The 27893-nt window shown below is 39.1% G+C and overlaps 1 protein-coding gene across 3 annotated transcripts; it reads left to right on the forward strand.

Moving 5' to 3' along the window:
• Nucleotides 1–462: 462 nt before the first annotated feature.
• Nucleotides 463–27831, forward strand: GPD1L (glycerol-3-phosphate dehydrogenase 1 like). 3 transcript variants are annotated; one of them, XM_049816944.1, is made up of 9 exons: nucleotides 526–618; nucleotides 1136–1236; nucleotides 6061–6238; nucleotides 7615–7755; nucleotides 11672–11810; nucleotides 12976–13088; nucleotides 20753–20986; nucleotides 21398–21504; nucleotides 24865–27831. In XM_049816944.1, the coding sequence occupies exons 3-9, from the start codon at nucleotides 6131–6133 to the stop codon at nucleotides 24959–24961; spliced, it is 939 nt and encodes a 312-aa protein (XP_049672901.1). In that variant the 5' UTR covers nucleotides 526–618; nucleotides 1136–1236; nucleotides 6061–6130; the 3' UTR covers nucleotides 24962–27831. The 3 variants fall into 3 exon arrangements, with proteins under 3 accessions (XP_049672899.1, XP_049672901.1, XP_049672900.1); XM_049816942.1 differs by lacking the exon at nucleotides 1136–1236 and having other exon boundaries at nucleotides 463–618; XM_049816943.1 differs by lacking the exons at nucleotides 526–618; nucleotides 1136–1236 and adding an exon at nucleotides 2446–2646.
• The last annotated feature ends 62 nt before the right edge of the window (nucleotides 27832–27893 follow it).

Raw genomic sequence — 27893 nt, forward strand, 5'->3', positions numbered from 1 at the left:
CTTCCAGGTTATTATTAAATATAGCTTAAAGGTGTCAGTAGAAATACACCATTGATGAAAAAGTTTATTACAGATGACTTAAAACCATCTTACCAAACCAACAGCTCATCTGCATTTGTTTTCCCCTGGAGAAGCATGGGGGAAGGAGAACAACATGATACTGGCTAAAGGCTGAGGGGAAAGGAGTATTCAGCGCTGCTCCAGCCCTAGAAGAGAGCAAAAGAGTTTTGTTGTGACATATATGACTGAAATGTGTGGTATTAGTCGAGCAGAAAACAGTGACAGTAAGGATATGGCACAGTGCCAGCAGCACTGCCACTTTTGGTCGAGGGCTCCCGCCATGGAGGGCGAGCAGACGCCCTCCATGGCGGGAGCCCTCGACGCCTCCACAGAGCCGGCAAGGGTGAGGCAACGAGCGACGCGGCGCGGAACTACACTTCCCGGCAAGCCGCAGGGGCGGAGGGAGGTGAGAGCGATCCCCTGACGGTGGAGGCGGGAGAGAGTGAGGCGGCCTCCCCACGGAGCCCGTTGCCGCGGCCATTGGCAGGGCGCGGGTGGCGCTGCCATGGCGCTCTCCGCGGCGCCCCTCAGGGTCTGCATCGTGGGCTCGGGGAACTGGTGAGTGGGGCGGCAGCCGCTGAGAGGGCTGACACCTCAGCGGCGGCCGCGGCCTGACCTTCCCTGAGGCTGTGCCTGCCCGGGCCTTGCTGTCGCTTCCCGCGCAGCGCTGTCCTTCCCCCGGCCCGCAGCCGGAGGGTTTCGCGCTGTGGCCGCGCTCCCCTCGGGGTGGCGGCGGTGAGGGCAGCCGTGCCCCGGAGGCGACGGCCCCGGTGCCGGTGGCGAGCCACGGTGTCGCCGGCAGCTGCTAGCAGGGCTCGGTCTGTGGGGGACTTTTGAGCGCGCTTGTGCCGTACGGGTGGGCTTCTCCAGCCCTCGGTCTGTACTGCCCTGAAGTAAACGGAGGGAGAAGCGGCAGAGTCGAGCACCCTGTTTTGGCGTGCTTGTAGGCACCCATCTGTTCTGTGAATAAGTTATTTTGGGATTTTTTTTTAACCTGCTATTTGTTGTGTGGTGTGTCCCATGTCAGGTGGCATAGACGTTAAAGATACTGAACGTTTTATCTTTTTTTTTTCAGCAGGTCATTGATAACTAAGCGCTGCCTGTAGGGCTTCTGTAACAAGTCCACTTCTCTCCAAAACTGTTGTTTGGGGTTTCCTGTGTTAGCTGTTTTCCAAGGTAGTTCAAAGAAGAGTTGCAAGACGCTAGGTTATTTGAAATACCTTCTCTTTTTCAAATTGATTATGCTGAGGCATACTGAAGGCTTGAGACAAGGTTTTATTGCTGCATCTATCACTAACTTATAATTAGACTTAAATAATAAACTTACTGTTGTGCCCACTGAAAGCAATAGATTTACTAAAAATTTCTCTAAGAGGAGCATCATGTTAATAATCCTCTGGCTTGCTTGTTCAATTTCTCTGCCATTCCTGATCACTGTTTTTACCCTGGATCCCTATTTGCCATGAATAAGCTAAGTACAATGTGTTATATAAATATCTTCACAGTTTGTCACTTTAATTACTAATGCTAAGCGTACATTATTTCTGATAACATTTTGGTTTTTAAGACTAAATTTAAATTCAGAGGACTTTGGTGTAGAGCAAGGTACCACAGTTTATTAAACAAAACTTAATAGCCTTTTGTCAAGGTGATACTTGTTGCTCACGCCCTGCCCCCTCTGTGCAATTAGCTTTTGGTGCTGTTTTGCATAGTTAAAAATATCAGCAGCTGCCAAGTTGTGTTTTTCTTTGTGATGGCTTGTTCAGGGAATGGCTGACATTTCAGTGCAGCATCTCTTGCTTTCCTTGCACTAGCTTGTAAGATGAACCAGGAGATTCTGTGCCTTGCAATATGTCGGAAATGATGTAGTTAGACATATCAATCTTTTAGGAGTATTGTTGCCATTCTTCCATGCTTGAAATCTAGCAAAAAGTTTTGCAGGAAGTTTGACTGCATTTATACTTGATTCACTGTGAAACACCCTTGCAGAAGCAAAAAGATACATAGATATTACCTACTAGTAATAACCACATGCATATATATTTTGTTTTCACCTCATTGGATCAGTTTAATAACAAGAAAAGCTCCTGCCTAACAGGGTGGATATTTGGGTGGCAAAATGTCCATATCTGTGATGCTGAGAGAAACAGATAATGCTATTATCGGACATCAGCTTTTTTCTTTCTTTTGGGGATAAATGTATTCAAATAACTGGTAGCTTGTTTCATATTTAGTAGCAATGTGGCAATTTTTTTTGTAGCAGGAAAGCAGAAACCAAAGCAATAAAAAATATTAAATTGCAAATTATTTGATGTGCAACAGCTCTCCCATCCCCAACCCCCCCCCCCCCCGCCACCCCGAGTGTTTCTGAAAACAATAATTCTTGAAGAGGTAGATGATTTCTTCCTCAGAGTCCAAGGGATGACAAACACCAAATCCTGACCACAAAGAGCACTGTGGTTCTAATACATGCAACCATTGAACTAAATAGGACTTAATTTGAATTGTGTACCTATGTACATTTAAGTGCCTTTTTGAAATGGAGCCTGTGGTCCTAAAATGGAAGCATTTAATGCTCAAAAGCAGGTAAATAGAAAGAAATTGAAGCATTTATATACATCTTGTCATTGATATTTTGGGGTTATATATTTTTGAAGCCTGGATTACTGGAGTGTGTGACTGGTGTTGCCTGAATTGTAAGCATGTAAGTAGTTGAACTGAGTGGGGTTTAGCATCTTTAGCAGTTTGGAGACTGTGGAGTTTTGGGGTTCTGTGCGAGATGATTCTGTCCCACAAGAGCCCGGTAACTGTATGGACATCTTTGCCTTCTCACAGCCCTTTCACCTATATCTGGGGTAAAAAAAAAACCACTAAAGGAGCTTGGCACAACAGTGACTGTTTAGAAGGGTTGAGCCAATCACCTTGGATGATAAACTACTTCCAGTCAGACTTGTTTGGTCGGTTTGCTAGGGGGAAGGTCACCCTAACAATGAAGTTGACTTGGCAGTGGTCACTCAACACCTGGTGGAAGATCATGGGACAGGACAGATGGCTAACAAGGCACTGAAGAGCAGGAGCTGTGCTTTTTGCTGGCCTTGCCCATTTAGGGTTGCTCAGCTGCTGGATAAGTGATTGTATCAGGATCTTTAAGATAGGGGATAAAATAAGCTTTCTTGAATGTGAAGAGCGTATACCTTGGGAATATGCTTTGGAGCCTCAGGATTCAAGGACAGTGCCCAGATTCAGTGAAAGCACTGCAAACGCTGTCTTGGACATGTACTATAGCCTGGTCTTCTGATAACACTTGCAGGGCAGGTGAACAAGGTGTGCATGGCCAGAGTTTATCCCTGTCTGTTTTGCTAGAACCAGTTGTTAATTAATCTGATTGCCCAACTTGAACAGAAACTGTAGAGTTCAGTAAGAGATGGGAAGTTACCAGAACGGAGGGGTTCATATGGCTATGAACTTGCTTTAGAAAAATGGGAGGTAAAACTTGTGGCTTAACTGAGGTGATTTTACAGGGACAAGTGGTAGAGCTAGAGTTAATGATATTGTTTGCACTTGCATGTTGTGACCTCCACGGATGCTGGTATCGGAGTTTCTGGGGTTTGTGCTTTACTTTTAAAGTGATGAGGGGAAAGCAGACCAACTGTGATACACTGTAACAGTAAAGGGCAGGAGACAAAGTGGGTGGTCTTGCTCAGTGAGCATCAGATACAGTTTTTCAGAGGTGTTAAATAAGTGTATGTGATTGTACTTGGGTGTGCCTTTGATATTCTTTGCAGGGAAGAGAACTGCTGTTTAGTGTGCAACTACTTTGTATTACTTGAATAGCATTAACCATCCCTCAGCGCATGTCAGGGTTAAGGTTTATGAGGGGATCTTTCACTATGTTTTTTCTTGTGTAACTGAGCTGCTGCAGACACCAAGTCTTGCAACCTTCCTCACACTAGAACTGTTATGGCTAGGAATAAATTGGCAAGAATTCCCATTCCTTTGCCTTGCAATGTGTCAGGAGCATACAAGACAAGCCAGACATTCCAGTAAATTATTTCAGACTACACACTGAGGAGTATTAGGGCATGGAAGAGAATATAGGCTTACTTGTTGGATTAACAGGTGTGCGGAGCTGATATTTCCCCTTGCATAAAGCAGTCCTAGACTCGGTGTCAGTTGTTTGACCTTGCTTAATTCAGTCCTGCAACAGTTGTTGCAACATGACCAGAAATGAGGAACCAGAGAAGCCAGTCAGGGGAATCTTCCTAAATTCAGGAACTAAGACTAAGCAAATCTTCACTTTTTTCATACAACATTCAAAGGCTGAGAAAAATACAGTTAAGGCATTTAAGTGTTAAATAGTAATGGAATTAACGTCTCACTCAAGTAGTACATGCTGCCAAACTTTATGCTGGCAAACTGTTTGAAAATCCCAGTCGGTCAGTTGCTGAATCAGTTATTTCTGTCTTTCTGTCAACCCTAAGCACACAGAATGTGTAGTGAAGTTCAAAACTGAAGACAGTGATTTGCCAGGATCCAGACTTTGTATATAAATCTGCAGTAGTAAATGTGCTTTTGTTCAAGGAACTCAAAGCACTTTCTGAGGAATACATACCTGTGTTGTGTTGAATGTGATTCATACTGTTTCTGTGGATCTGAAATTTGGGGGTTGAGGTGGTGAATTGTCTACCATTGCAGCAGAAAACACTCTGTGTGCATGCAGATCTAGAATATGAACTTTATAAGAGATGCCTGACAACTGTGGCTTCTGTATCACCTCCTGAACCCAGGGGAATTTGTAGTGTGTGAAGTGCTGTTAGAGAAACAAATTCCAGTCTTTTAAGACATACAGTTTTATGGTTTAACTGAAGAAGGTTTACTTAGGATACTATATTTTTTTTCTGCTACTACGTAGAAAGTGACTTTAGGCCTGTGATAGCACACATCTTTAATATAGCACAATGACTTGTGCCATATTAAAAGCTCTTGAAGCAGAACGAATCTACCTGATTTAGTTGCCAGCTGTGAGTTTATTACAAGCAATGTCCATAATAAATTTAGGGGAGTATGTGAGTATAACTAGATTTGAAAAGTTCAAGTGTTCTTACCTGCTAATAAAGTGTGCAGTTTCCACACATGCACACATGTAAGCCTCAGAGCGGTGACTCTGTATTTTTATCACATCTTTCTAAATTTCTTTTTTGTCTGTTTTCTAAGTTATCAGTAATTATGAAGCTGCCTTCTTGTCCCAGGAAAGGAAGTTAGGTTAACAGCTTTTATAAAATTGCATCTTTTTCTTCCATATAGCATTCAGGCTAGGAATGGAAGGGAAAGTTACATTTGTTCCTCTTCTTGTATGTAGCTTCAGTAATTCTGATTAATTTCATTGTTGCTTAGAGATTTGAGTAGTAAAATTCATCACCATCTTACAGGTTTCACTGTGTGCTGTTCCTGGGGAGAAAATGAGGCTAACTAATGGAATTGTCTGCCTGCAAATTCAGAGGATGCCGTTGCAACAGTTAAATTCTGTGAGGTTGGCAGCATAACCATAAAGCTTATAACTTAAGCAAGATATAAATGCTTCTTGGCTTTAAATGCATATCCGTATTGTACAGTAATTGATGGGTCAGTCATCTTAAGAAACCTCCTGTTTCTTAAAGGTGAAAATGATCCATTTTTTAAAATTGAGTATGTCACTTTTACCACTGCTTTGAAGATATAATCTATTTGATTTGTGGAAATACGGTAACCTAAACTCTCACTGGATAGGCAATAAGCAGTCATGTTTTCAGTAAATGCTTCAGTCCAACCTACTCTAGATGTATTTGAGAGAAAGCAGCAGGTGTGAATGGCTGGTGTATTTTTCCACTTGTTTTAGTAGATCAAAAATGCTACTTAGTAACTGGTCCAATAACCTGTGAATTACTGTTTATTTTAAAGACAATCTCTTTCTTTTAGAGCAAAATCATAATTTTTTTAGAATATTTGTTTTCTTTCCCGCAGGGGTTCTGCGGTTGCCAAAATAATAGGCAATAATGTAAAAAAATTGGAGAAGTTTGCTTCCACGGTGAAGATGTGGGTCTTCGAGGAGAATATTAATGGAAGAAAACTGACAGATATAATAAATAATGAACATGAAAATGTAAAATATCTCCCCGGATACAAGCTGCCAGATAATGTGGTAAGGCTCAGAAGCTAAATTCTAGTTATGGAGCAGAGGGAATATTGCTCATGCTGTGAATTGAGGTAGAAATTTGTTTTGTTAACACCTTTAGGGTTTATAATATTTCAGACTGCATGCTATTTTACTGATGAGAGATCAGAGATTTGAACAAGTAAAATTATGCAGTTATGCAGGTAGGTAAATCTAATGCACCGTACCCTTTTTTTTTTTCCCCAGTCTCATTATTGTCTGTATGTTACTTCAGCTTCCATATAAGGAAGCAAATGTGAAAATGAGGGCTAGATTAACAGCTCTGACCATACCCATTAAAAAAAGAATTTGGCCTCAACTTTGGAAGGGAGCTGGCTGGTCAGTGAGAATTGAAGGGATTTCAAGTACTCTGAAACTCTTAGAAAGTATTACAGGATGAGAACTAGAGTATTTCTCAAGCAAACTGCAAGCCGTTGGCAGTTTATCTGGTTCTCAGTTGTGTTTCAACTATGTGCAGTGAGATCAGCATATTAGATGTTGCATTGCCAGGGCAAATCAGTGAGACTCCACATCTATTCTGTGTTGGTGTAACATGATGGTGGGTGGGCAGGTAGTGACTCTGGCCCCAAAAGCATTATAGGAAGAGGCTGCAGAAGCTGACAGTTCAGTCGAGTTTTTGGCCATGAAAAACATGAATCGCCATGCATTGCAGTTTTCTCTTTAACAATGACACTGAAATCCCATTTCCCTAGCCTTCAGCAAGTGTGGCGTTTCTGCTGTCCGCTACCTGCTCATTCAAGTCAAATGCTTTGTACAAGTCCAGGTAGATGGCGTCTGTTGCTCTTCCTTTATCCACCAATGCTGTAATCCTGTTGTAGGCCACCATATTTGTCAGGCACGATTTGTCCTTAGGGAAGCCATGTTGGCTGTCACCAGTCACCTTGTTATTTTCCATGTGCCTTTGCATAGTCTCCAGGAGGATCCGCTCCTTGATAATAATATGATAATATTATTATCATATTACATATTACATAAAATAATATTATTAAATTATAATAATTTATAAAAATGATATTATTTTGTCAAAGAGAAGGCAGCTTCTTATTTTATGTTTTCTTACTCAAAGTACTTGTTTGAATGTTATGGAACATTTTGAATTTTTGTGGCACTAACCATGCTGGTGGCTGTGAAGATGCCCCTTTCAAGACATGAACCAACTTGTTTCAAAGCTTAAATTCTTCTGCTTTTCTGGGAAGTTTGTTACTGCTTATTTACCATGATGAAGCACAGTAGTCTGTAGCATTCAGTATAAGACCAAAATGTGCTTTTACTTATCAGATAACACTTGTGTGTAGTGTTAATTTTAAGAAGTTATGTGGCTCTTCTCTCCCATAACTACACAGGTTGCTGTCCCAAACCTTAATGAAGCTGTACAGGATGCAGACTTGCTGGTTTTTGTCATTCCTCATCAGTTCATTCATAAAGTCTGCGATGAAATCACAGGACGAGTACCCAAGAAAGCGCTTGGTATAACTCTCATAAAGGTATAATAAATACTATGCATTAATAATAACCAGGAATGTGCCATGGAATCTTCTAAAACAAGATGGCTTGATATTTTGATATGAGAAGTCTTTGCATTATTCACTTGATTGTTCCATTAAGCCTTTCTAGATGTAAGACTGGAATTTGTCTTGGTCATTAGTGGATTGTTATGAAGTGTTTTATTTTAGGCTAGCGCTTGCAGGAAGAGCAAAATGAGGCTTTTCATAAGACTTTTAAAAAGAAAGAGGGAGAGAATATGTTTTGCACCACTGAGCTTTCCAATCTTTTATTTGTTGTTTCCAAATGCATCATTAGATGAAGAACAGATCACAAGCATAATGCTTTGATTGTTAACACACATCCCACACAGCAAGTTGATCATTTTAAGAACTGCTGAGAGAATTTCATGTGACTGAGAGGATAGTGCTCTTGTTCATGTCAAGTATTACATTGCAAGAAGAGAGTCTGTTCAGCATGGCCCAAAAAGACAGTTTGAGCGTAGGAAATAGGAGAGGCCAGAGGTGCAGGAAGTGTTTCACTAGTGTGTTTGTAGTTTTGGTGGCAGGAGAATTTTTAAATGTGAATGAGCTTCTTCCTGCCCCCCCCCCCCCCCCCCCCCCCGCCATGTGTTTAGCTGCAAAGAATAAGCTATTGCTACAAGGTTTGGAAGATTCTGGTTTGTTGTTGCTTTGTACTTAGTTGAAAGCAGGCCATTTTCTCAGCACACATTCCCTTGTTCACTGTCATTTCTAGAAAATGATACATTTATGGATCTGTGCTCAAAAAGAACAAAACCTCCCCTATCGCTACTTACTGCGAGCTTGTCTCTTTAGTTTGGCTAGCTAAGTGCATCAAATCTGTATTGTTTTGTCAGTGCTGACCTGATGTATTGCTGAGATGTATGAAAAAGTAATGCTTCCAAGTGTACTTGCTGCATTTTGTAGAAAAGCTTTTCATATTGTAGAAGGATAAAATAAGGCAGTGTTAAAAGAGCTGAATGCATAGCATCAAAACCACACAACTGTCCTAGATGCCGGTAAGTTTATTGCTTTGAAGTTGTCCATTTATGCTTCTTTCTTCTGTAAGCTCAAGATAAACTTTATTCTCCTTTAATTTGCTAAATGTGATTTATGTTCTGATGTCCTTAGTGATAACTCCAATGAAATCGGTGCAGTAAATGAGGATTTATGTCAGCGTATCTGAAGTCAGAGTCTGGGCCTACATTGCTGTGGGATTACTGCTCTGGGTATTGGTTACCAGTGCTTTAATGGAGTGTTGGTTAATGGCTATGTTTAAAAAAAAAAAGGGGGGGCGGGGAATACTTAGCTTTTTTTAAAAAAAAATCCAAACCCTGAACAAACAAAAAAAACCCAAGAAAGCAAAAAGCCCATACTTAGTGTAGTGTGAGTAAAATAGTGACACTTGCCATGCAAAGCAGAGTTGATTACTAGGCAGCTTCCCACTGTCACATTGTGACACTGCTTCAGTAAGCGGTCTTTCGAAAGAAATAGTGTGAGGCCTCTTAATTTTTTTGCAGGAGAATGCAAAGTGTATGTTAGCTTTTATGAAAAGGTGTAACTGTGCATCATTAAAATTATCATTCAAGAAGAAAGGGCAGAGATTTAACACCACAATGAAACTAAGTAGTAGAGGCAGGAATGCATTCTTTCCTCTACTTCTGCAGCTTCCTTATGCATGCTGTTTTCATCAAAGTCATATTTTTAGTGGTCTCATTATGCTCAACACTAATGCTATTAAAGTGGCTTGTGTTAACTTTGGCAGTTAAAAGTGCAGTTCTGTTCTGCAGAGTATCATTAGTGGGACGTCTTGTTTCCGTTCTTTCTAAATTGCTTGGCAAGTTAGCAGTGTGTCATCTTTTAGTCTTTTTTTTTCTTCTTTTTTTTTTCACCAGTCTAATCTTCAAGCAGAGCCTATGTCTGATAATAAAACTGAGTCTTTGGGAAATGAAGACATTTTTCTGCTGATTAATCTGCATTCCCATTGAAACATTTGCAGCTGTGTTGCTTTACCTAAGTTCTGATCACTGGTGTCTATGAAAACCTAACAAATCATTGTGTAGGTGTAGGGGAGGAACTGTATACAACTTACGATGTGGTACAGCAGCAAGCACAGGAAGCAGAGTAGGTGGAGGTCATTCAAAATAGTCTTCAGGCAGCCTCAACATCAATCTCATTTTCATCTACCTGTATATGGACCCTAGAGACTGCTCTGGCAGGCATGTTAGGATGTAAGCAGTAAGACCACCAAATTGGACTTGCATTGCCTGGGGATCATTGCTACCCAGTGGAAATTCCCATATGTTGGAGCCTTGGTTTTGGAGGGAGGGAGGTGTGTTTGTTTTTTCTCCTGTCATCTATCATTCAGTATTGGATTTAACTCTACAAGAAACAGGTGCAGTTCTCCTTGACTTTGTCAGAAGTTGCATCTGTTTCATAGCGGAGCTGAATTCTGCACCTACACCTCTCTGATCGCCTTTCACTGGGATGAATAATTGTTGTGTTCACATTTTTGGAGTTGTTCACAATCTGTGCATGCTTTTCTGTTTATTAATTGCCTACTTAGGAGGAGGGGCCTTACAGTCATTTTGTGGGGACATTATTAACACTGTGAGTGAAAAATACAACATGTACCTGTGTGCTTGCTTTCAGATTCTTTCTGTATGGCTCATTAAAGATGAGAAAGCAGAGCTGTGCATTAAGTGATACAGATTGAAAAAATAATGCAGAAATGCAAGCACTAGTTTAATTGGCTGGTTTTATACAGGCATTTCTGCATGTCTCTTGATTGCACCATGTTATTTAAGGAATAGCACCTCTGATGTGTGGAAATGCAAATTACTGCCTGCCTGAAATGTCACTACTGGCAATGTACAAGTGTGTGTGTATATGTGTATCTGGAAGTAGTAGAGGATCACACTGCTCTTTTGCCTTTAAGTCATAATTCAAAATTACCAATCCCCAAAAGTACCAAATCCCCAACATTAAAAAATAGTATTGTATAAAAGGTGGTATACTGTGGGAAAGAAAGACCATTTCAGTAGCTTGTCTGCCATGTCCCTGTTCAAAAAACTCAAAAGGAGCGTGCATTTAGCAGGCTAGAAGAAAAGGGTTTTGTGAGAAGAAAGTGCTCTCATTTGGAGTTCTTGGTTCAGGCACTTCCAGGTACCAGACTCTCTTCTCCATTGCAGCATTAATCTCTGGGGTGATCTTTTCTAAAGTCCTATTTCTGCCCCTACTTTCACGCTTTGTAAAGAGAGCATTATAAATACAGATTAAAAATGTCCTTAGAAGTTAAATTATTCTCAGTTGTTCATCTTTCTACATATCTGTGAACAGCTGTTCCATTTGTAGCAGTATTCAAAATGATTAAACTGGGTTTCTACTAGTTAACTGTTGTTGGTATTATATACGAGGGGATCTGTCTCTGGTATTTCAGTTCAGATACCTCTTCATAAAACAAGTTATTGGGATACCATTTTGTGAGTTTTGGTGCAATTTCAAATCCAAGTGCAGGCCTGATTCACAACTGATGGATTGGTGATGCTTCACTGGTTTTAGTAAGGATACACCGATAATAAGCAGTTGAGATTCTGAACTAACAAAGCTGAATATTCAGCACTTCTTAGAATCAGGTCTTTGAGCATGGAATGAAAACTGTTACCATCACCTAGAGTTTAGTCCTAATTCTTTAGGTGCTACCTTCTATGAAAAGACGAGTGCTTGGAGAGGTCACAACAACAGCAGAAGTTTCACCAGTAGCAAGTCTGTCATCTCTAGTCTCTATCTGAATAGGCCTTCTTGCACTTCTCACCCGTGAACAAGACTAATTGTGATGTGCTTCTCTACTGTATCTAATGAATGACTTTTTAGTAATTCCGTTTAATGTTGGCTGCAGGGAATAGATGAAGGCCCGGAGGGACTCAAACTGATCTCTGACATTATTCGAGAGAAGATGGGAATAGACATCAGTGTGCTGATGGGAGCTAACATTGCCAATGAGGTGGCAGCAGAGAAATTCTGTGAAACCACAATAGGTACTGTTCCAAGTAATAAGAATGTTTAAAACATGCTCCTGTCCTCACAGTTGCATCCCAAATAGCTCAAATTTTATCATTTTTTATCAGAAAATGTTGGGTTCTTTTTATTCTAATGTTCAATTTCCTAGAATGTTTATACTTCCAAAAGTACTAGGACAATACCAGGAATAGGGGGAGAGGGAGGAGTGCGATTTTACCTAGTCTCACTAGGGTTGTGACCTCAGCAGGTAAAATACTAAGGATGCTTTCTGTCACCCTCCACATAACAAACTGCTTCATTTTATTACTGTGCTTAAGATTTCTCTTGGGTCTGCATGACTTTATATGGATAAATGATTATATATTCTGTACTCCAGCTCAGGTGTTATGGTCACAGACAGTACCTTTATGCATGTTTGGGTTGTGGGTTTTTTTAAGGTATCAATATCCTATTTTAATTTCTCAAAATAATTAGTTCCCCCAAAAGCCAGACATGGTTTTAGTTCTGTGTTGATGTCTGCACACCTTTGCAGCACAAAAATGTGCCTAGTCTTGGATTTCACAGTGTCTAGATAGGCATGTGTGTGTATAAACACATACAGGTAGTCATATGTAATAGCACAGAGTTCATGTTATTTTTTCAGTGTTAATTTTTACAGTTTTGTGCATTTTTAGCTTTGTAAACTCTCATTAACAGCTTTTGCATTGAACTTATTTTTGAATGGCGGAATTGTCTCTTAGTGCTTAGAAACATCAGTGGCAGCATGCTCAATTAATAAAACTTCCTTGACATGCATTTATCAGTGGGTATTCTTCTGGAATGCAGGCCTTAAAATAATAGGTAGAATTGCACCTGCTATATTTTTAATTCACCTTTGTTTTATTATAAACTGTTCTTTTTAAAGAGAATAATCAAAAAAAGAGCGTAGAGAATTAATGGAATCTTTATTTAGAATCTGTGGCTGAGCAGACAATGAATTATGAAGAAGTCCAGAGTAACTCAGTGCAGAGCTTTTTAAGTGCAATGAAGACATGTCCATAGTCACTTAAAACAGGAGTCTGTTTAGGATGAATGTAGAACAACCATATCTCTGCTTTTAAGTATTTTGGCTTGCACAGAAAAGGCTAAATAACACCCAAATAATTTATTAATTCTTTAGCCTTCCTTTCTGTCTCTCAACAGGCAGCAAAATCTTGGAAAATGGCCTTCTTTTCAAAGAACTCCTGCAGACTCCAAACTTCCGAATAACTGTAGTAGACGATGCAGATACGGTTGAGCTTTGTGGTGCTCTGAAGGTACGATTAACAGGCTGCGGTTGGTACACAGATGGAACAGTGATCCTTGTAGAAGAAAGAGGGTATTTTCATTTAAAGAATTAAGTTTATTGTGCTTCATGTAGTATATAAAACTGCTACATAACATTTCTGGAAGAACCAGATGGGAACTTAGAGAGCAGCATGTTCTGAGAGTTGGCTTTTAGACTCTTGTCTCACCATCTCCCAAGTTCTCTTTCTACACCTTTCATGTAGCTTACACACAGTCATGAAACAAGTGTTGATTTCATCTAACTGGTCAGCATATTTCTAAATCCATCTTAGATCCCTTTTTCTTTTTGCAACAGTGTGTTCACAAAAAGAAAGGGAGAAAGAAGTTGCCATTAATCCTTTGTGTCGGTTGGCAAAACTATTCCCTTCTTCATTGACTTATACAATGTGAGCATTCTTATGTTTTGTATTTTGTGGACATATGCTGCATAAGATTCATGTGGATAACCACATACAGAAATGACCTCAATAGGAAAAAAGTTCTTTTGGACAGTTACTCATCTGAAATTTTTTTTGGTAACAAAATCGATGTTGACAGGAAGCAAAGGCTAGCTTAAACATACTCTTAATGCTATTTCTTCAGGTTAATTTACAGGCCATTTGTGAAAGGAAGGCATTAGTCACTTGGCACCTTGGCCAATAGTACTGTAGTTATCTGATGTCTATCATGGAAGATAGGTGATCTGATGGGTGTAGTGGTTTAGTAGGTAATTTGGCTTGCTTTTTTTTATGTTTTGGATAATTATTTTGTATTGCTTTGTTTTCTCTGTTGAAATTATTTGTAAACTACACCATTCACTTTCAAAGCTACCACGCCAATGAATGATGCCTTTAAGCTAAGAAGTTCTGATTCCTGCTCAGCGGGAAGTAGATTGATAGCTATAATAACATAATTTTTGGCACACTGGTTTTCTTGATAATTTTGTCTTGAGAGCTGTCATACTGGAAGTCCTGAGAAGGTGGAGGCCATGGTCTGTGCATTGGGCTAATGGGATATGCTTTGGTGTAACATGCTTTGGAGTTACTGTATTTATAGCAGTTTCTCAAGATTGTGGAGCTCATAATTTTGCTCCACAACCATTGCTTTAAAATGCTGTGGTGGTGTGGGAAGTTAGCAGGAGAAAAATCCCTGTGTATAGACCCATGAAATTAGTCAAAAAGTTTTACAGATTTATTTTTCTTTGAACTCTGCTCAGCCTGAAGTTTTCTAGCTAGCTTAAATTCTTCCTTGATAGAGGAGTTCTGTCCCAGGTAATTTCTATTCCAGATAAATCTCATGAAAGGGCGCTAGAGATGAGTGTACCCATTAAACTGAGCAGCTAGTCAGCACACACTCAAATTCCACTTTAAAGGTCCAAATCAGGCAAGATACCAGTATCTCTTTGGAAGTGCAGAAGAATTTAAATAAATTGTTGTTCTTGACCTGGAAAGATGCTGAGGTGAAACTTCCTTATTTTCTTTGTAGTTCTGTTTTGTTCTTCCCTCCTGCTTCATTATTCATCATATATCCTGCAGGCTGAACTCTATAGTTGCATTTCTAACAAGCTGTATATATTCTGTGTGCTCTGGTCATTTCGTTTTGATTGCAGTATATTTTGTTAACTGAGGTGAGACTTCCAAAGAAATGCATGGTATGAGCTCTAAACAAAAAGCAAATTAAGGATAGAATTAACTTGTTTAAAAATACTATGGATTTCTTGCCTGATTAAAAGGCATGAACTGGTGTAAGGTGGCATAGATCAGTCATACTAATATAGATGATGGTTTTTAAACATATAGCTCTTCCTTAATCTCAATGCAAATTTAATTAAAATAATATTTTTAGAAGTAATTTTTAATTTAAAACCCTTTCTAGTTTAATCCTAAATTTGTACTGACAGCATGTATATAATTTCCTGAGCTGTTTTTAACTCAAAAATTGCAAAATTTTATTAATGCATTGGGAACATGTATGCCTCTGAAAGAAAATGAAGAAGCTAAAATTAAACAGATGGGTATGTTTTTATTGCCTGTGCAAACCAAAATGCAAAGCTCAGATGTGAATAGTGAAATGTAAACCTGACCTTTTTTTCTTAGCAGTTGTACATTCTTATTATTAGGAGAATTGTTTGCTGAGGGTAACAACAAGCACTTTCCTTTTTTATGATTAATCTAATAATCTTTGTAATAAAAGTATGAAAAATAAGCATCTTTTCATGTGATTGTTTTTAGAGAAAGACCTAAAGTGTAGCTTCTGTCAGCTGACAGTTACTTTATTAAACTTGGAAAGTTACTTCATGGAAGAATAGTAAAAATTAGCATTATTTAACCTCCTGGAAGGAGGAAATTCCTATTTCAGAAGATGACAGTGTCGTGTTGTGTGGAGAGACAGGTATAAAAAGAGAGGTTCTACTGTCTTTCTATAGCAGTGCCAATTCAAAATGTCAGCAGCGTCGCTGCAAAGTATGGTTTAGAGGACAGAAGTAAGCAGGCACACATGCTAGTCCAGACTGTCTTTTTGGATGTGGAAATAGTAAAAGCAACTCCTGTATTGGCATTTAAAGGATGAGAAATAGTACACTATGAGAAGTAGTATATTCTCCCAGTTTCTGCATTTTTCTATAAATACCAGCTTGAGAAAAGGAGACTTTTCTGGTATTTCTGGCATAATAGACTAGATCTTGTTAAAAGTCTATACTTAACCTTGCACTTTATTTCTGCAAGCCTTTGTAAGGAGGGAGGATTTTCAATGTGGATGCTTGCCTAAAGGTTGGGAAAAAACACAGAAGGGTAACAGAGAGTGCTCTGAGCACAGCTTTCACTTACAATAATGATAATTTTAGGTTTGAAATCTGTTTTTTGATACATATTTGCATTCAGACTGTAATAATAGGTATTGCAGCTGGGTGATCATGAAAGAACATGTGCTTGATTGCTATTTATGTACGTATACATATATATGCATATATATATTGAATATCCACTTCATTTACTCTATTTATTTTTTGTGACAATGGGCTGATGGAGATGTACTGAAGTATAGAAATCAGCACAGTGAAACTGCAGTCTTGTGTCAGCTTGAAGACTGGCTGAATAGGCAATGGCAATCAGTTTACAAAATCTGATGATACTGAGGAGGAACAGCTGTCTACAGTAACTTGTTGGCTGTAGGAACAAAAAGTGCTTGGCTTGTTCTTCTCAATCAGGATTTTTTTCTTCTGAGGACTGAAGCACATTTCACATTTATTTGTTGACCTTTTCTAAGGATAGAGGTCAGAAATAAACAAACTTCAAACTTAGATAGTTCAGTTTCAAGGTGTCCAGTTGGCTTTACAGGCAGCCTGACCCAAGGCCACCTACAAGTTCCAGCTGCCATTTGCCAGACGATGAAGGGGCCTTCCTAGGAAGCGCTTAAAGGTTATGACACCACGGTCAGACTAGTACGTGCAGTGATGCATACATATGGATGTGCTCCTAGTTGCTGATGGATGTGATACTGCAGAGTAGCACAGACCCAAGGTTATCACCTCTGAGGTGTCCTTAGAGTCCTTATTGCCTGTGCCAGTGTGTGGTCTTACAATCAAGCAGCACAGATGTGAGGCAGGGCTGAGCTGGTGTATGAACCTAGCAGCACACTTGAGAGGCAATATAGATAGACATTGGTAGCTGCATTCTGCCGTGTAAACTGTACTGGAATGACTTACCCAGTGCAGCGGGGAGGGGGGTGAGTGTGAGGGAAGAAGTGAGAATCTAATCTCTGGATATGGCAAAATGGCCATGCTCCAGCTGTCTGATGTATATGTTCAGGGATCTGGAGAGTTAAAAACCTTCAAGTGGCAGCAGCCAAGGATTAAGACAGATGTGCAGTTACTGTAGGAAGGAGAAGGAGCAGCAGCTGTGGTTGCCTTTCAGGTTGCTTCAGGCCCATCTCTAAATCTTATGGCTCCAGCTTAGCCTTAAGCAAAGAAGAAGTATAATGATGATTTATTGTTTACCAGGTTATGTAACCCAGCATTATTACTTACAAAGGTGGTCTTGCAAAGTGTTTTTATGGCAGTCACTGTTGGATAGTCTGGGTATTGTAGAAGTTGATTGTGGTAATTACTCTTTCCTGAGATTAAGTGGAAATGAAATCCATTATTTACGCTCAAGTTTGCCAGGAGCAAGCAAGCAGTTTATGCTTAACCTCTCTGACAGTCCTGCTGATACTGTCTTTGATTTGTTGAGTCTTCATTTGACCTCTCTCAGCCATGATGTGAAGCAAGGAGCTTCTCCAAGTTCATGTGTAAGCAGGAGGGAAAGCAGGCTGTGCTGAGCTGTGACAGTACCTCAAGGAAGTCTGGACATCCTAGGTAAATTAACATTTCTGCTTAGTTCTCTAATGATCCATTTAATTATGGAGAGGTAATGGTTGCCTCAGAAATGGCCTCTGAAGCTGTCTTTATGAGCATTCCACAAACTTACTGTAAACAGAGTAGGACTGTAAATTGGATATTTCTGAGCACTGACTGTGTAAGACAACAGTCTGTCAGCAAAGTCTGCAGACTTGTTAGCCTTGGTTTCTTGGTCATCTATTGACCTTGCATTTGTGACCTCTGCCATATTTGCAGCAGGTCATGTGCAAGTAAAAGACACTTTTTCTCATTTGTTCTGACACATACTGTGAGCACTGCCTGGCATCAACATTTCTTTTCTGGAGCATAGCTTCACTATCCCAGTGATAAAATAACTGAATCCAGTCCTTTTTCATGTTCTAGAATAACTGGGACTAGGAGTAACGCCAGCTTCTGGATACCAGACCAGCTAGACTCACCTGTTAGTGCAAAGTATTTTAGTAGCTTAAAACTGTATGTAATATAAAAAATGCCTTGTGCATCTTGCTTACAGGATGTGTGCTTTAATGTAAAAAGCTGTTAATGCCAAGATGGGGGAAATGTGTTTGCTCAAGTGTGAAGGGGTTTTGAGAGCTCTGAATCCCTCAGGCCAAGGGGACCATTGTGTTGCAGTCATTTTGGGGTTGTTGTGACAGTATTTTTGAACATTTGGAACAACAGGTTTGTCTGTAGGCTAAAGTTGTCCTTGCTTATTGGGCTCTCAGACCTCCATGTCATGTAAAATACAGTCAGTCTTTGAGCTCATGGAAACATGGGCTCTCTCCTGTTGCACAAATGTATGCCCATTGCATTGGCAGGAACTCATGTAACTTCAGATGTAGGCTTTGGCAGTGGCAGTGTTCAGGATCAACCATATCAGATACAGAAAGATGTTTTTGCCAGATAGATATGTGATTCTTGCCCCCCAGCCTGCTTCTCAGAGGATTGCTATACTGCTAGTGCTGTTAGGCTCTTGTGTGCTAATTAGTGTTTTGCTTATGCATCTTCCTGAAACAAACTCAGCTTAGTGCCTGCACCCAGAGATTTCAAGTACAAAGCTGCCTGTTTTGGTCTTGTTTTGGACTGAAAGATGACTCAGTCTCTAGTTTTGCGAGATTTTTTTGTTGTTTTGTTTTAAAAAGGAGTGGCTCGTCTTGCAGTAAGGTGTAACTTTCAGTGTGGTATAATTCAGTTCTCTGCAGTGGATTAGACATGAGAGAGTTGTCATAGATTCTTCACGGACTTAAATGAAACCAGATGGTAGACCCTGTAAATTCATAGTTGTGGCCTGAGGGTTATGCAGACCAGGATATAACAGTCTCCTAGGCGTGGCTGTGTGTTCTAGAGCATAATCAGTTGTCTTGTTTCCTCATTATTTGCAAACTATGTGTAGGAACATACAATGGGGACATTGCACAAACGAGGAGCTTACTGTTTCAGAGTTAGACTCACAACTTCCCTTCTTCCCTACCACATTTCCTCAGAAGTAACTAGTCTTGGTATGACTTGCTTAAAACTTTATTTCTGTTGCTCCAAAGAGAAACATTGCAAAAGGTAGAAGTAGACAACAGAATACCATAGGCCAAATTGTACTGTAAATTATGATCAGGTAAGCTGCTTCAAAGTGGGAAGTCAAAGCAGGTAAAGTTGGAGGGAAGGGGAAGCTTTAGTATTGGAGTGTTCAAGAGGTATATTGAAAAAGCCTGGAGGTTGTTCAAAAACGTTTTAGTTTTCAGCTGAGTGCTAAACACTTGCAGACTTAATGTATGTGTAAATTCCATTTAAATGGATTATCCCATCTGAAAATTTCTTAAACACCTGTTTGACTTCCTCTTGTTTTGCCACCAAATGAATAAATATTGGAGGTTGCTCTGGGAGAGGGATCTGATAAAAACATACCTTGACTGAATCACCACAGACGAGATTTAAGCTAAAGTGATCTAAAGTACCAGCTTTAAAAGTCTGATCATCTTTTGCTGCTTCAGGTCTGATGTTGAGATATCTGTCTGCAATTTTTAAGGTTACCTTTAGACCTCAGCTAGCTGCTCAAAAAGCAATGAGTCATCATTTGACCTCATTTGATTCAGAGTCATGTAGCCATGACTGGCCACATAGCACTGGAGTTGCCTGCAGTTTTTGGTTCTTACAGTCCAAAAAGCAAAACAAAACTGGCAGTTAATCAGCTTATTGCTTTAATTAGCAGCTTCTGACTGTTGCTGTTTCTTAACCAACAGTTAAAGTTGGTTGGTTTGTTTGTTTTTTTCCCCTGCATCAGGTGCTACATTAGGTGCCATAATGTTGGTTCTCCTGTGGTTTCTGTTGCGGTCACTATTGTTGTCACTATTGTTGCATGCAGAAAAGTATTACTACATCTACTGCTTCCTTGTTTGCTTTATCAGTACATCAGAATGCTAACTTTTTTGGAGTGTTTTGGGTTTTGATAGGGATTGGGGTTTTTTTGGTAGGGGTAAACTAACCATGGCTAGTCGCTGAGTCCCAGGCCAGAAAATAGCTTTTATACTCACATCACTCAAACGTCTCTCAACTAATCTCTATGTTTGTAAACCAGAGAAGGGAGTGTATGGCTGATTGTTCATGAAGAAACAGCACACTCTTTGTAGAAGGCTCTCACCAGGTCTAAGGAAAAAAAAAAAACCCCGCAACATTTTTTGCTTAGGAAAGGTCTTCCGGTGTAATGAACCTTCTGGGAATCCTTGATTAACTATTACTGTTATAGAAACTCTGCATACTTGAAAGGGCTGAATACTACTAGCTTGGCTGAATTTGGTCCCTTAGCATATCAGCATTGAAGTCAATAAATGTTTCTTACATTCAGTATTTAATCACAAAGAAAATAAATGGATAAAGGGGCTGTGGGATGTCAGTCTTACTTTACCCCTACCTCAGGGCAGGAACAGCTCAATCTGGATAAAACCTTGTTTGGGTGTAGTGTAACCCATTTGTTCTTAAAGATAGTCAATAATAATAGCCTCACAGCCTCTGGGGAAACTTGTTCCAGAGCTTTAACTGTGTTTTTATCATTGGAAATACTTAGTAATGTCAGGCTTGTCATCTTTTTTTTTTTTTTTTAAAGGTTATCCCATAGACCTCAAAATCCCAAAACCAAAAAAAACCCCAAAAACCCCAAACCAACAACCTAGTCTTAAACTAGTAAAGTGTTTGCAGTTCTTAAGGGCATCTGCACTCTGTCTTTTGGTGTCTCCTAGGATTCTGTAAGCAATAATTGACTCATTTCCCATTTGTTTTTTCTTTTCTCATTAGAATATAGTAGCAGTAGGAGCTGGGTTCTGTGATGGCCTTTGCTGTGGTGACAATACCAAAGCTGCTGTTATTCGCCTTGGCCTAATGGAGATGATTGCATTTGCCAGAATTTTTTGCAAAGGACAGGTGTCTACTGCCACTTTCCTGGAGAGCTGTGGAGTTGCTGATCTCATCACAACATGTTACGGTGGCCGGAATCGACGTGTAGCAGAAGCGTTCGTTAAAACTGGAAAGGTACCTCATTCCCTGGGTGAAATCCATTGTTGCAAGTACTAGTACTCCTGGTTTGTTGGAGTAATAGTACAGTTATCTGAAACATGCTAGCTGTACTGAGTGAGTACCCTTCTCTTTCCTCTCATTTTTGAGAGGCTACAATGAGTGCAAAGGTGTTAAGAAGGAAGGCTGATTTAAAAAAACAAACTGGAGAGATAAGATGTTGGGAGATGCAGATTTAAAAGAGAATATTTACAAACAAGAATATAGGAGAATATTATATATGCTCACTCAAGGTTGCTTTTGAGAAAGGAAAACCCCTCGGTAACATCTTTTTTTTTTTTTCCCATCCAGATGGTGTTGTCAGGCTTATGAAAACTTTATCATAGCTCTGCTTTTCTTCCTTTATTTTTTTTCCCCTCTGTTGTTTAGTCTATTGAAGAATTGGAGGAAGAGATGTTGAATGGCCAGAAACTGCAAGGGCCACAGACTTCTGCAGAAGTGTATCGCATCCTCAAGCAGAAAGGAATGCTGGAAAAGTAAGAACAGATGAAGCACGTTCCGCATACCCCTTTTTTTATCTCCATAATTCTTTCTGCATATTTGGTCTTGATATCTTCATGAAGGTAATAGACAAAAAGAAAATCACTGTAATGAGAGTAGCTTAATCCCTAGTTAAAATCACAGAGAGAAGTGAATAGAACCTCAAAATGCTACTGCTGTAGATAGAGCTAATAGTGTAACATTAAATTTGTTAATGTGCTTCTGTTTGCAGAATATATTATTGCCTTCTGCTATCACAGAAAAGCATGTGAAAAGAATAAAATATGTGAAAATAGAAGCTGAGCTTCCTATAGAGACTTGTGAAGAGGTTCTACAGCTCATTTCATGGTAGTAACTTCATTACTTATCTTCAAGGAGAGGAGCTTTGTTATTAAGGATCTGTATAGGTGATCATCTGAATAGAGTCGCTGCTTCTATCCACATGGATTCTAGCTTAGATACCGCAGCTTGGTTTCCTAATGTGAATTCCAGTTTGGTCAAGGATAAAACCTGCCATTTGTTTGTGTAGGTCAGGGTTTTTTTGTGGTATGAAATTAAGCAGGTTGTCCTGGCTTGTTCATTTGTATTCAAGTCAGAACATGTAAGATTCCTAAAGCCACACACACAATTGTCTCCTTATGAGATTAAGGATATTGCATCTATCTGTTCCTGTTTGTAGAGGGGGCAAAATCATAAATAAATGACTTCCAGTCAGAAGACCGAGCATTGTTACTTTTTTTTCCAAAGCAGTTTTAAAAGTCTAATTTTAATGGATCAGCTGCATTAAATTACTTATTTTTTAACATTATCTTTGGATGTAAGGCACCTAAGTCTATCTCTGCAGTGTGCAGTAATTCAGCTAACTGCAGAAAAAAAATTAATTAAAATGTTGGCTTCAGTCTTTGCTGTTTATGATTCCCTAAATGAGACAGGATGCTGTGTTTGGGGTTTTTTGTTGGTTGGTTGTTTTCCCTGTTCTATGTTACAACAAATAGAGCATATTATAGAAGACTTTTGGTTGTATTTTTAATGAAAAATATGAAAACAGAGAGTTGCTAATTTGTTTGGTATACCAACATACATGTGTCAGTTCTTCATAAAAGGTCTCATTCAACAAGACTTTTGAAAGCAGCTTTCAAAGTGTTTTTCAAAAACTCTCCTGCTACTGCTTTAAAACACAAAACACAGTAAAACAGCCATGGTTTCAAAGTGAAGAGGTAAGACTCTAGTAAGAGTAAAATTTCATACTCTTATCCTACAAAAAGAGTCCCAAGGCTACACAGAAATATGCAAAAGTCAAAGTTCAGTAGAAAGGCCTTGGTGGCAGGGTTGATGCCACCAAGAGTAAAATTTCATACTCTTATCCTACAAAAAGAGTCCCAAGGCTACACAGAAATATGCAAAAGTCAAAGTTCAGTAGAAAGGCCTTGGTGGCAGGGTTGATGCCTATTGATATTTACAGTGCAATTCGTTTTTTCATTTCAACAGTTGTAGAACTAGCCCTATTAATGTGCCCAGACATAAGATGCATTTGCAGTTTGCTGGCCCTGAGCCTGCAGTCAGTCTTGATTCTGCTTTCCCCATGTGAAGCATGGCAGACCTGTGCACAGCAGAGTAATGTTCTCTGTGATAAACAGCAAGAGTTATGTATCAAGATGTGGTTTGTAGTAGTGGTACTTCTTCACTGAGAAGTAACTGCCAGTACTGTATCTAAAGCTGTGTGAAACTTGCTTTTGCTTCAGAAGGTTCACATGTTTTGTGGCCGCCTCTGGTAAAATCTCACATAGGCATAACAAATTTTATTTTAGTGCGTACATTTAAATTTTTATGGTAAAAGCAAATTCAGCCCACCCAGCCCATTATATTCTACAAAGTGAGTGATAATTGAGGCTTGTTAATAGATGCAGAAGTATTTGTGTAAATTTTTTTTCTGCATGTTTCCTAGTAAGGAATTTTGCAACCTAAACAGTGTACTACTGGATTTGAAAGAGCAGCTATTTTGCTATTGCTATTTTTTTCTTGTTGTCCACAGAAACAAATCAAAAGAAATGGGCATGCGTTACATAGCAAGACATTAAAATGCTTCAGATGATAAAAATGAAATTCTACATTTGAGCACTTATAATGAAAGCCATAGAAACAATGGTCTGAATTCACAAGCATGTCCGTTCCCCCACTTTTTTCCCCCAGTAACACAAAGTATTCCATTCAGCCAGGTACGAATCCTGTATCTGCCCCTGAGAATGCAGTAGTCAGCATGCTGTAATGGTACTCCTGAATGGTTCATGGCTTTTCTTGTGACCTCCGGTTCACTTTGAGGAGTCTAATTCAAAGCTACGTGGCGACACCAGAATAACTTCAGTATAACGCATTATAGCAGAGTGTATGGGCAAGCACATACGGTGCTCAGCACTGGTTGGGGGTTCTGCTCAATGCTGCATTTGTGCATTACAGATACAGCTTTAGAGTGACTGATGGGACCACTTTCCTGAGCAGAAAGTCCTAGTCCAGATGTATTCTGAATCACTCAGAAATTAACTATTTCACCATCTCCAATGCTCCTTATTTTTTATTTCAGTCAAAATAACGTAGTGTGTTTGGTCAAAATTTATCAATATAAAAGGCCACACTGAAATGGCATATTTATTTTAGTGAACAGACAATTAATCCCTAAAATTCACCAGGCTCTGTATGAAAATGGGACATGTCTGGCTGTCGCTGTCCAGGATAGACAGAAAGCAAATATGAATTTGCGTGAAGTGTCTTGGCTGTAACAAGTCTGCAGATTATCAGGGAAGCCTGAATAATTTGGGGGTTGTTGGAAACGTGACCAATTTAAAAAAGAAAAAAAGAAGAGATAGAATTTAGTGTTTCAAAATCCACATTTGATTTTGGTCTCTTATTAAAAACTTGACCTTCAATTTCTTCTTGAGTCTCTTTGTGTCATGTTCTGCAATTGTATTATCAAATTATTGCTCAGAGATAATGTATAACTGATGTGCCAGTCATCCCTTTTAATCATAGATGAGTACTGCTATAAGAATGTCAAGGAAAGATGCAAGTATTTTTAATTTTTTAGATAACTTAATGGTTGTGCTATACATAATGAATGTTGCAGGCTCCATTATAGCTAGCTAGGCTTCTGAGAGTGACTCATTTTAGAGATGTGTGTAGGTTCCAGTACTTATCCAGTGCTTTTCAACCCAGTTTTTGCACTTGACAAATACTAAAAGAAATTGATTTTTCAGTCTCTCTCTTTTCCCTCCCTCTCCTCACCCCACTTTATTTTTTTCATTTAAGAAAATGTTACAGAATAAACTTATGCTGCATTTGCTTTCCCCACCTTGTTTCCTCAGGTTTCCACTATTCACTGCTGTGTATCAAATCTGCTATGAAGGGAAGCCTGTCAGAGAGATGATATCCTGCCTTCAAAGTCATCCAGAGCACATATAAAATCAATCAGGCCATCGTACTAATGCAGCTTTCTGCCTTTCAAATTTATATCTGAGTTCAAGTGGATGTATCATTAAGCTTCATTCAAAGCTGCTCACTAGGCAACAGTAACAAGATGAATGTCTCTGAATGGGTATTGTTTTTTGTTATACAGCCTAGTTTGACATAGCATGTAGTGTTGTCTTGGTGATTTTTGTTTTACTGGCTAAAATACAGCTGGTTTAAGACACGCAATGCAAAGTTGTCCTACATACCTAGTGTATATACACAAGTGTACTTTGTGTGTGTTCCTACACCATTAAACACAATGTGTTGTCTTTGATTAAGGCCTAGTCCAAAATCCACCAGACACTGTGGGAAGAATCCCACTGGTTTTGATGGACACTGAATCAAGCCTGTAACCTTGAAATATTAGGAGTCTTTCTATTAGAACTTGGTTTTATTCTGTATACACAAAGAAATGTTAACATTTTGCATGCTTAACATTATATTAATTTAAGCAACATTAATGCAAAATGAGTGGTAGCAGTTATTCAGGGGGCTACAGGTATATTTTAATGAACTCTGGTGAAAAATATTTTGATTTTTGAAAGTCTTTAAAACTGTCAGACTATTTTGAAACCAATTTCTAAGTGAATTTAAAGTTTTTAGTTACACTGTTTTAAAGGGAATATGCTAGAGGGGGATCATTACCTCCCCTTCTGTTTTTTAATCCTTGCATTTTTGTATTTCTCTGTTTCTCCCTTGCTGTTCCCAGGTGCTAGGCTCTTCTAAAATCCCATTCCCCAAAACAAGTGGGAGATGTTGACCTGGGGATTCTGAACCCTGGAGCCTAGGGTTCATTTTAGTGTTGTACCTGTGGTCATTCTTCACTGGTATTGTTTGGTGGATGGGGAAGGATATTCTTGGGTATCCACTGCTCAAAATTGTCATCCTGTGTTTCTAGCTTAACCATCAGCTACAAAGTGTTGCACTCCATGCAAGACTTCAAGGAATGTTTGGGAAATTCCCTGGTAGATCACGCTTGTGTTCTCAAAAGTGTTATGTGCCAGTACACTGACCACATTCATTTCAGTGTCTGCCAGTGACTGACATGTCAACTGGACTGTAGTCCTGAACCAGCCTCTCCAGAGAAATGATGAATTCTGAAGTTATTCTTTTCACTGGACAAAACTTTAATGGGTGCTGGAGCAAGTCCTTTATGACCAAGCGCCCAGAAAGCTTCTCAAAGGCATCTGTCTCTTCTATTCCCCAGGTATCTGAACTTGTTTTTTTCAGGCACCTTTCCTTTATCAAGGAGGTTAATTTTATTTATTATTGGAAAATTTATGATTTTATGGAGTTTGGGGTGGGGTTGGCTTGGTTGGGTTCTTTGGGACTTCTTTTAAGAAGGTTGATGCAAGAGAAGATAGATAAATCAAATCTGTCTTGCTTTTCTTGTATACTAAACTGTAATTTTTTTGGTAAAATATATGCTGGGTACATAAAGAGTGGACTCATTCTTGCAGCTGGGAGACAAGGGTTAGTACTGAGATTTACAGAGCTCAACAAGAATGCCCATCTGCTCTGAATATCCACTCCAAACCCCCGAGCAGTATCAGAACTGTTGTTCACTGTTCTCAGTGATGTTTTTAGACCAGAAATAGTGAGCACAAACCCATCCTGAAGATTTGTCATTCAAAACTTGCTGAAACAAAGGGGATGCCTGGGAATAATTGTCGTATTTAGTTAAGTAGCCTGGATTACTCTGAAATAGGCAAGCATTGGGCCAGCTTTGTATAGACAGGAAGACACTTCAGTTCAGAAGTACCATTTCTTGTGCTCCTATAATGCTTTGTATTAATTTTTGGAAGATCTTGTGAATGTCATCAGACATTCATCAATGAGAAAAGTTATTTTGCCTTATTTCTGATTTAGTGCTAAATATAACAGATGGCTAGAAGTTAAGTGACATCAGGTGTTTGTGTCAATTGAGGAAATCACTGGTAGAGGTGACTTGGAGTAAGCACTCTGCTTAGACAAAAGGATGTGTTAAGATTGGAAGCACTGTTTCACTAACGCACATGTGGAGCATACACTCATTACTGCATAACTTTCAGTGTGTCTGCTTATGCTTTGTGTTGTTTTTTTTTAATACCAAGCTGATTGGCTTTGCCTTTATATGTGTATATATACAGATATATATATATAAAAATAAACTTTTTTTTACATGCAGTATGTAGAACAGTAGCATTTTGTAAGATACATAAAGGGCTATATGAGCTAAATGTGGTAAATTAATATATATTTTAAGATGATTATTATTCCAATACTACTTCTACCACTGAAACCCCAAGTTCTTAATTGTTCTTGTTTTGTACGGAAGCCTATTCTAAGGCAAATCTAGAAAAAAGGTTTTTATGGAATTCTTTCCTCTGCTCTGTAATGATATTCTTGTTCTTTTCAGACAAAAAGTGAAGTTTCAGTAACTAAAATAAATTATTTAAATTTCTATAGATACTTCACCATTTGTATTTGCTTTTCAGTGCTTGAGAACATTCAGCTTGGCACTAGATATTTTTCCCCCACTAGTATTTGCTGCTCATTAAAAGACTGTGATATGATACTGGAACTGAATGATTAGAATCCTGTTCTACAAACACTCTGTTTTGCCTAGTACTGGGATAGTCTTACTGAAAACATTAGCCCCTGTGTAAGGGGTCATAAATGTGTAACTAGTTCTTGATTTATGAACATTAATTACTAAGGAAGGCATTATCTTCTAATGATACATACTCAACTTGCCCTAGACGTGTACTGATTTTCTTTAAAGATTGTGAATGTATACCCATTTGAAGAGTTAGTACAAATAAACATTTTTGTCTTCGGAATCACTTTGGTTTCTGTTGTCTCATTTTACATGGCTTGTTATTAGTATTTTACCCACTTGATG

The sequence above is a fragment of the Accipiter gentilis genome, chromosome 14 (genome assembly GCF_929443795.1).
Source record: "Accipiter gentilis chromosome 14, bAccGen1.1, whole genome shotgun sequence".
In the NCBI taxonomy this organism is placed as follows: Eukaryota; Metazoa; Chordata; class Aves; order Accipitriformes; family Accipitridae; genus Astur; species Astur gentilis.